This window comes from Gregarina niphandrodes (assembly GCF_000223845.1).
Source record: "Gregarina niphandrodes unplaced genomic scaffold scaffold00001, whole genome shotgun sequence".
NCBI classification, from domain to species: domain Eukaryota; phylum Apicomplexa; class Conoidasida; order Eugregarinorida; family Gregarinidae; genus Gregarina; species Gregarina niphandrodes.
Genome location: NW_011645773.1, coordinates 405,992 through 415,380, shown reverse-complemented (window position 1 = coordinate 415,380; position 9,389 = coordinate 405,992). Strand labels below are relative to the sequence as shown.

Sequence of the window (9,389 nt, the reverse complement as noted above, 5' to 3'; positions counted from 1 at the left end):
GTTTCCACTTAACTTCATATGCGCCAACCTGCCCCTCTACCGCGTGATTAGAATGTCTATTTCTCTCTATCTCTCGTCACCCACTCACGGGGTAGGTCTTTCCTCCCGGTCCATCTCTCCTCCCGGTCCATCTCCACACTGTTGCACGCCGCACACCCCACACCGTTGCACTTGGTTGCACACCCCACTGTGCTGCACACCCCACTGTGCTGCACACCCCACTGTGCTGCACACCCCGTATAATATGTAATGTGTGCAGGGAGCAGCGTCTATTTGGTACGAGCATATTAAGCCGTTTGTTAACAAGCAAATGACAATGACTCAAAAGATATCGAGATCCTGGAGGGAGTTCAGCAACCGTAGTTAGCCTGGTGGTGGAGTCCGCACTCCTGGCACAAAGCAGTCACTCGGACTAGCTTCGCCCTCACCGAGGCTTCGTCGACCATGATAGTCTGGTCGGCTGTTTCGGAACGGGCTTTTTGTAAAGAACTCAGTTGCGCACACGCACTAACCGTAGAGTGTACATTCCCTTGAAAGCATAACACCGACGTTCTGGGAATGTGTTCTATACAAGCCATGAAGTGTGTGTCCCTGAGGGGCACCAACGAGCCCGGCACCAGCGGCGCTAGGGCATGTGCAGCTCCGGAGAAACCCCCCAGCTGTGGGCACTGTCTAAGACCTTCACCCTTTTGACAGACCACCATGTACCGGTTGCTGGGCCATCGTGCGCCGTAACCAACGGTCACGTCGTGGACGACCTGGTCGTAGTAAACGTTTTTCGAAACACACCCCACCAGCTCTACAAGCTCTTCGACGAGTGACGCAGCCCCGAAGCCAGCAACCTCCTGAGCAGCGGCAACCTCCTGAGCAGCGGCAACCCCCTGAGCAGCGGCAACCTCCTGAGCAGCAGGAGATTGTTCAGCAATACTTTTTGCTTGGTGGAGTTGGTGGATGAGTCTGAGGTCCGGTACCGGTACCTCAAATCGTTCTTGGGCCATCTCATCCTCACCAGATCTGAATAGATGAAAGGGTGCCAGAGTGCCTGGTTTATACAAGAAGGTAGAGACACTGGTCGAGCACCTTTGACCCAGGGATGGTGTTGTTAACATCTGGGCTTCGCAGAACTTGAGGAAGGTATCACTGCCACTTAAATAGCAAGGTATGAAGAACTCCGACAACAAGGTCTTCAGTCGCGGTTCCAGAGGCCTGGCTTCCGATCCTTCCGGAAGTTCTGAAGTTGGACTAATTAAGGGATTGATGGCAGAATTGAACCTCTGAAGCGGGATGGCAAGGTACCGAAGTTCACGGTCCTTAAATTCACGGCCCTTCAGTTGTTTACTTTCGACACCTAGCCTTTGGTATGTCGCAAGGTTAAGCTTCAAAATAATCACAGACCCAGTGGTGATGCCATAGGCATAATTTTTGGAGCCCACGTCAGCGGAATCCGTGAGTTGCCATTCATTTCGGCAGGGGCTGTAAGCATCATTGAAGCCAGATGAACTCGCATGGATACGCTCACGGGGGTGCTGGGAATTATAGTTGGCTAGGGTGCTGAAGACGGTCCACAAACTGGCGCCTGTAACTTCCAAATAGTCATGAGCCATATCTCGTTTTAGCTGCTGAACCCTTTCATAGTATATCTCGTCGTCAGGCAGAATTACGTACCGCCGACTTACTCCACTCGCCCCTCGGTCACTGCCGGGGTTCAACCGGCCGCTGCCGGGGTTCAACCGGCCGCTGCCGGGGTTCAACCGGCCGCTGCCGGGGTTCAAGTTTATAGTTCCATCATCCATGCACCCGTCATCATCGACACCCCTTACAAACTCAACTTCGGCGGTCTCAAACTTCAAGGAGGCGTGGGGCGGGTGCCATCCTTCGCTGCCCCCGTTACGAAGCGTGAATGACCTCATAAAATTCGGCCTCTATGAGTCAAAATGCGGAGGCAAATGCTGGATGGGCAAATGCCACGGGATGTGCCAACCCCACGGGATGGAACCTCGTGGGACGGTAAGCTTCCGGACGGTCTGAGTTCTCCGGTCACCTGCCAGCGACAAGGTCACAAGGCAGCGCTGCAAATCCGTAGGCTGCTAATCCAAGATATCCAGTTTCAGGAACACTTTGGATATATAGGACCCACCTTGGATTCAGAGGAGGGCCAGACCGTACAGGTGAGTGCTACCACTCAGACTCATGTTGCGGTGCACGATACGTCTAACGGTCATCACCCTAACGGCCATCATCCGACCGGTCATCATCCGACAGGAAGGAATCTAATTACTCAGCTTTGTCGGCTCGGGAGACAGACGAGCAAACAGCTCCTAAAGAAGACGGTGACAGGCGTTCTTCCTGTGCCGGGCGTTGTTCCTGTGCCGGGCGTTGTTCCTGTGCCAGGCGTTGTTCCTGTGCCAGGCGTTGTTCCTGTGCCAGGTGACCGAACGCTAGACGACGACCCGGCGCTGGTGGCTGGTGTGCCCTTCATTTCAGGCGGCCCTGGTCTGGAGCGAGCTCTGGAAGACATGCACGAGTGCACGAAACTGAAACCTGAACAAGACCCCGGAGGTGTTCTTCAGGAGAACCTCGGGAGGCCGGCTGGAAGCGCCGCTGAATCTCAGGCGCCCGAACAGCAGGAGGACGTTGCTGCTCGGAATCGGGATCCGACTACTCGCCCAGTCAAGCACAGTGGAGAAGCTGGCAACTACCAAGAAGAGGCTTGCCGGAAAGAGAGGCTGGAGAAAGACATTCAGAAGGAGATGGAGGCTGAAGAGGAGTCGGAAGAAAAGGTGGATGCCCGGGAGACGGCGGAGGCTCAGCAGGAAACGGCGGAGGCTCAGCAGGAAACGGACGCATTGAGGTATAATAGCGCTTTGGCGTTTTGGTTCTTCGATACCCCTACGCGGACCGTCTGGATTTTGGACCCTCGGCAGGCCTTGAGATGGAAAGATTTTTGTTGTCAAAGGAAGCCTTTGACCATATGTATTCCGTTGATCTCTGCGGATATCGTCACTCTTGATGACGTCGAGGTTATTGATATCGAGCCAACAACCCCGCTGCGAGATTAATAGATCTTTCGCACCGTCCTTCTCAGAAGTTGACAATTCCCTCAACCCTGTTATATCCAAAACAAACCCCCGACTAACTAATAGGACTGTGACGGTGGTGCAGGAGTGCGGTGATATGCAGGGATGTAATCATACTCGTCAGGAGTGAAACCCAGAGGAGTGGCATCATTGTACTCTCTGAATGAGCACATTCTGGAATGACCCGTACAGTTTATAACTGTATGGATCTTCGTCAAGGTCCTTGAGGTCGTCCAAATCATCGAAGTGACTGTAGCAAGGTGTCATGGTGCCTTCGCCGTCTTCTACACTCCCTTGAAGTCTCTCGTATGAAACCTGAAGCTGGAACCTTCGAGGTAAAATGTCTCCTTCTGGCTCACGGGTGTGGGCGGCTGACTTGCCAATAAAGCAACCCTCTTCGTTAAAACTAACCACGACGCCCAAGGCCGGTATTTTAACGTAACCGGGAAGGGTAGCAATACGTCCTGATATCTCGGATGCTCCATCACAATGATAGTTCTCCATCAAGTCGGATTCTGGCAAGAACATAACGCCGCTGGCGTTCTCTCCAACCGGGGAGCGGTCCGCCGTTTTGCTGCTAAGGTTCATGCCGATTGGAAGATCTCCAATACGGGAATCTGCGCACCTGATTGATGAGAACAATGGTAGAATACCATAGCCTCTTGACGGAGACCTAGCTTCTGTCCACTCACTATCAACACTAGTAAACACTCCATTGACATCTTGGCCATCAAACCACTCAGTGCTAACACCTGTCTTGACACCTGTCTTGACACCTGTGTTACCGTCATGTTCAAACGAGGCAGACAACAAACCTTCGGAAGGCCGACGAGAGTGGATATGCTCTGAGCCCCCAAAGAGTATGTCCTCATTCATAAGGTCGGTAACAGAACTGTAGGTAATTAAAGACCCGTCCGACGACGCCGCTGCCGGTCTTTTCGAGGCCAACCAATCCTGAGCTGTGGGTAAATTCGGTAACTGAAGGTCGGTGGGTGTGCTGATGAAGCTCGCCTCAGTTTTTGCCGCAACATATACCAGCACGTCACTTGCAGTGGTCGGCGTCAATAATCCTAAGTCCACTGCCAACTCACAAATCGGAACTGACGGGTCTCTAATGGTCAGCAATCCCTTAGCGCTTTCGGTCTCTTCGTCGTTTTGGACGAAGCTCGGGGCGTAGCTCAGAACGTCAATAAAGAGGGAATCGTCCTTTGTTCGGGCAGACTCAATCAAGGGACTTTGCGGTGGGGGAACGGGGCCTTTCTGGTCGAGTTTGCTACCTTGGCAGCCTTTGGGACATCTTAGCAAACGCGCGTGTCCGACAGGCTGAAATACCAGAAATTCCGCTGTTGCCCTACACGGAATGGTCTGGGGCTCGGTAAGGGCAGTGATAGTGAATGATCTGATATCTTTCATGGACGCAAGGTTTCTGAGCTCTATAGAATCTTGCGGCGACATGGAAGTGGCAGAGGGTAGGTAGTTGAGTTTCCCCGGGAGAATAGATAGCTGGAGCCTCTGTGTCTTCTCTGTAGGAATAAAGCCAAGAACGGCTGCGGCACTGCAGATTCTATAGCTGCCAGGGAAAGCGTCGGGCTTGGAGGCCGAAGTCAGGAGTCCGCCAAGCTCGTTCACCCCGGTGTTGCTGCCACCCAGTGTTTGGTTGCTAAAGCAGTTGAGAGGGCACAGCACCTCAACCATTCCATTCATTTTGCCTGAGAGGGCTACCGTGTTATCAAGAGTACTCGTGCACTCGACGGGAATGGCGGGTGCCCTTGCTAGCTGTATTCTCGACATCTTCTTCCTAATCCTGGAATTTGTCGACTTGGCGCACTCAGATATACACAATTTATAGTCCACGTCTGAATAGTTCGGCACAGCCTGGGTAGCTTGCAGCCTTCTGCATATATCGCCTAGCCTGTTGTTGACCATGTCGATCGCACTCACGTCTTCCTTGCCATCGAGCAGAGCAGTGTTAAAGATGAGAACATGAGATATAGACCCTGTAAACGGTTCATACTCCAGAGTCGAGGACTCGCCCAGCTTCAACAAGGAGTTCCAGCGGAACACATTGCTGCCCACGCTTTCTCGGGCAACAATCTTGGTCCCATCGAGTATCGTCAACGCGCTGTACTCATGGTTGTATACAACGCTGACTGTACTCCACTTGGCCGGGTCCGGGAATATCTGAGTAGGCACCACCAACGGCGAACACAGCTGCTCAAACACCAACTCCCCCTCAGGACTGAGAACGATATTAAACCCGTCGCACTCTGAGTAGCTCACGATGCTCCTCCATCCACTGTTAGCGTCCGCGTCGGGCTTAAATCGAAGTGCCACCGTGAAGGAGTACAACGAAGACAAGGACTGCCCGCCCGGCAGCTCATTCATCGTGACCTGCGCCTTCGAAGACCCATCAAACTTCACCGACGTGTCCTCATTGCAAAAAGCCACCAACGGCACCGGGACCTGCTGCCGACTCCTCTTTGTACTCGTCATACCACTTGCCGCCGCCGTACCTGTCGCCGCAGTACCTGACGCACCGGTCTGCAGAAAGGAGATCGGTCCTGCTGATTGAGCACCAAGGGTGCTGCCACCGTCTCCTACGTTGTCGGTTGTCAAAGTGCGTTTGTTATTTTCTCTCTCAAGTACAAATTTGTCGGAGAGCATCGATTTGCCACCGCCGCCCAACACAGATAGGTCCTTCGTCTGAAGCGGCATACGCGCAGTAAGATCAGCCGTCATCTTCACGATGTAGAAGGAGTTGTCAGCCGCTGCGCCTTCCTCGCTAACAAGCCCATTCTGCTCCTTGCCCACGAACTGGAACTGTCCGTGGCCGGCGACCGCTGCAAAGACCTGGCCCGAGTCGTCGATGATGCCCGAGTGAACCGCTGCCAGGCAAACCAAACTCTGCCAGTCATACAGAATGCTCCCGATGACTGATCCTTGACCACTCTGGGTGCACCCAGCGGGACACCGAAGTACAAACATCTCTCCAGGCAGCGGTTCCAGCTTCGAGAAAAGCGAGTCAAAGCTGTCCGAACATTTGATCGCCTGCGTCGGCTTCAACGGTATATAACGCAACTTGGGCGCATGGTCGGCCGCAAATAGACCCACACCCGAAGGGTCGCCGGGACCGTCACAACCCACCACAACGTCCTCCGTGTGCACGCAGTATACGTCCTCTGGCGCACTCAGGGCACAGTCTCGCAACCTCAACTCCGATCCTTCGCACGCAACCTCGGTCACCCCGATGCGCTGGTCCGTCCGGCCGCAGTAGTTGGAGCCCATGACCGACGCGCACATGTCTTCATCCAAATCTGCCTTACCCCTTCCGCCGCCGCGGCCGGCGCCCGCGCGGCGTGATTTGCTTGGTCCTGTCCCGAGACTTGAGGCAACTGTGGTGAGCGAAACAATGTCCTTCACCCCCGTGTACCCCATGTCGCGACAGGCTACCCCGGCGTTCACCGACGACCATTTGTCGTTGCAGATTGTCGTCCACTGATTCGCGACATACATTTCCAATCGGCCAATTCCCCGCACTGCCGGCGCTCCGGAGCTGTCTATGAGCCTCAGAGCGCTTTGGCTGGGCCGTATGTTAGGCGGGACGTCGGTGCAGTGCACCAGCACGTCCTCGCTATGGTCCGCACACACGTGTGCTGGTTTTTGAACAGCGCACTTTCCCACCCCATCTTCAACGCCCTTGCACGTAATGCCCCCCGCAACCACGGGTAGAGTTTTGGGCCCACAGAGACTCAGCGCGCTGCATTGCTCGGTGAGCAAAGACCCCCAGAGGAACCCCAGTTCCTGACAGGCGACTTTCGCTGCCTCCAGGCCGAACTGCTCCGTCTCGCCCTGCTTGCAGACACTGCCCCAAGTGCCGTTTGATTCTCTCAACTCCAGACGACCCGTATGCGAGCTAGTCTGGAAGGCGTCCACGATTCTGATGGACGAGTCGAGGTCGTCGAGCGAAGTGATGCGCGCGGTGGTGAAGTAGAACGTGCTGTCGTCGGTGGGGTCGTCGCGGTAGGCGTGGATGTCGAGGAGGCCTATTTTGGTATAGAGACTGGTCAGGTCGCGGTGGTCGGAGGGGTAGAGCTGCAGGAGAACTGTGCCGCCGCTGACGCCAATGGTGCCATCGGCGACGGCGCTGGCGCAGACGCTGCTGGTGGAGGCGTGTAGACTGAGGCCGTTGACGAGCGACAGAGGCGAGCTGTCGCAGCCGGCGGGGCAGCGCGTCTTGACCACCAGCGGCAGGTTCACGGAACCGGACACAATGTCGGCTAATCGCGTGTGGCACTCGACGGGCACCTCGGCGGCGTCGGCAGAGGCGGAGCCGTCATCTGTGACGTAGACGTTCCGGAAGACGACGCTTTTGCTGAAGGGTGTCCCGACGTACGGTCCGCCGACGAATTTGGCGCCACCGCCGTCGAAGTTGACGGTAAGATACTTGAACCGCCAAGGGTCGTTGGGGGTGTGGTTGGTAACATTGATGGCGTCTATCTGGCCCACATCAGCACCGTAGAAGCGCGCCGACACGCTGAGGCCGGGGGTTCTGGTTCCGCTCGCGAGACTGAGATCGCTGGTTCGAGTCCCATCATGCCCAACCAGCCGGAAGGTGATGTAGCCCTGACTCACATGTTCCCCTTCAGGTACTGGATCGGTCATGAGCGTGACGGTGTACGGCTTAACCCCCGATACCACCAGGTCAATCTGCTCGCCGGGCTTGCTGACCAACCCTTCGCAGTCCAGCTTCCAGTACCGGTGCCCATCACTTACAGTCACAGTCCGACATCCCCACGAACTGTTACAACTTCGTCCCTCCACACTGACGGAACCTGAAAGCACGTTCCCCAGCTTCGGCACCGCCATTGTGACGCGCGTTTGTAGCACACCAAGTGGGTTTGTCAGCGGAAACTTCCCGCTGCTCCTCACATCCCCGTCAACCTGCACCGCCAGTTGGCAACCAAGAAGCCGTTTGCTGATCTCCTGTGCGCCAACCGACACGTCCAGTCCGTACGGGATCGGCGCTGCGTCGTCCAAGCATTCACCTACAGAACGACTCGCGTGCACAGACGGCACCACCAGGCACTGACTTGCCCGCGCCAACAACACGCCCGTCCCTAGCTGTGGCCAGCCACTCAGCTGTGACCAATCGCCTAGCTGTGGCCAACCACCCGGCTGCGGCCAACCACCCGACTGTGGCCAATAGCCAAGTTCCGTGCTTAAATACAGGAGTGAGAGCTGAAGGGCCATGCCGCGCCCGAGCATTGCGCCGTTTAAAATTCGGGGGTCTGATTAACTCAGGCGTGCTGGTCGATGGCCCCAGTCCAGGCGGCATCAAACGTACGTTAAATTACATGCTTCTCCTCATCGGTCTTCTTTAGTTATTGCGGCGCGCCGTCAAACGAGAAGTCAACAAACTTACGCCGGCCTTATTCCAACTCATCACGGACAAGCTCATTGGCCTCTTGCCTGAAGACGACCAGGGCGGCGAAGATGGGCCCTTGGCCGTGTTCCATCAAGTCATTGTACTCACGGCGTGCAGCGCCCCCGAAACCATGCAAGATGTATATGCCGACGCCGTGCAGGTCAGCTTCCCTCCCGCGCTTGTCCCCACTCCCTCCCGGTCCTGTCCCCACTCCCTCCCGGTCTTGTCCCCACTCCCTCCCGGTCTTGTCCACACTCCCTCATTCCACACCTACCCACCCCGGTGGGGCGAATTGCCTTGGTTTTAGGTGTTGCAGTACCGCTTCAAGCTGGGCGACGGCATGCGAGGACGGCATTTGTTTAGCGAGTGCCTAACAGGAGTTTTACTGCGCGAGATTCAGTCGTTCCCAGCGAACCTGATGGACGTTTCGCATGTAGGACGTGGGTTCTACGATGAAGAGGATCTGGCGACGAACCTGCGACAGCGTCGTCAACGTCTCATTATGCTGATGCTGTTCATCGCCAAGCTCTTCATCAGGCGTGTGGTGACCCTGGCGGAAATTTCGCGACTTTATGGCCACGTCGTGGAAGTGGACCCCCTCGATGAAACTCACATTCAGGGCTTACTCAGAGCCTTTACCGTTATGGGACACCAACTGGAACTCACGAATGTAGGACGAGAGTGGCTCAGCACCCTCGTCAACAGAGTAGACTCCAAGTCGCCTCAGCAGGGAGCAATTTTGCAAAACGCCAGGAACCAACGCTGGGTTCAGCCCCAACGTAATAGCAACAGATTAATTCGGGCTCTCCAGTCCCAGCAAATGATTGATGTAAGACACTAAGACACACACCGTTCGGCTCCACACCGTTCGGCTTACTCCCACCCCC

At 55.6% G+C, this 9,389-nt stretch overlaps 3 protein-coding genes across 3 annotated transcripts; 1 reads left to right on the top strand and 2 right to left on the bottom strand.

Annotated features, from left to right (window-relative positions):
• Window positions 1–350: 350 nt before the first annotated feature.
• On the bottom strand, window positions 351–1,604 carry GNI_005650 (hypothetical protein; the record flags this gene model as incomplete). Its single annotated transcript, XM_011130321.1, has 1 exon — window positions 351–1,604. One exon carries the CDS (start codon window positions 1,602–1,604, stop codon window positions 351–353), a length of 1,254 nt encoding a protein of 417 aa, XP_011128623.1.
• A 357-nt stretch (window positions 1,605–1,961) lies between these two features.
• Window positions 1,962–3,059, top strand: GNI_005640 (hypothetical protein; the record flags this gene model as incomplete). Its single annotated transcript, XM_011130320.1, has 1 exon — window positions 1,962–3,059. One exon carries the CDS (start codon window positions 1,962–1,964, stop codon window positions 3,057–3,059), a length of 1,098 nt encoding a protein of 365 aa, XP_011128622.1.
• A 165-nt stretch (window positions 3,060–3,224) lies between these two features.
• GNI_005630 (putative scavenger receptor) lies at window positions 3,225–7,943 on the bottom strand (the record flags this gene model as incomplete). Its single annotated transcript, XM_011130319.1, has 1 exon — window positions 3,225–7,943. One exon carries the CDS (start codon window positions 7,941–7,943, stop codon window positions 3,225–3,227), a length of 4,719 nt encoding a protein of 1,572 aa, XP_011128621.1.
• Between the last annotated feature and the right edge of the window lie 1,446 nt (window positions 7,944–9,389).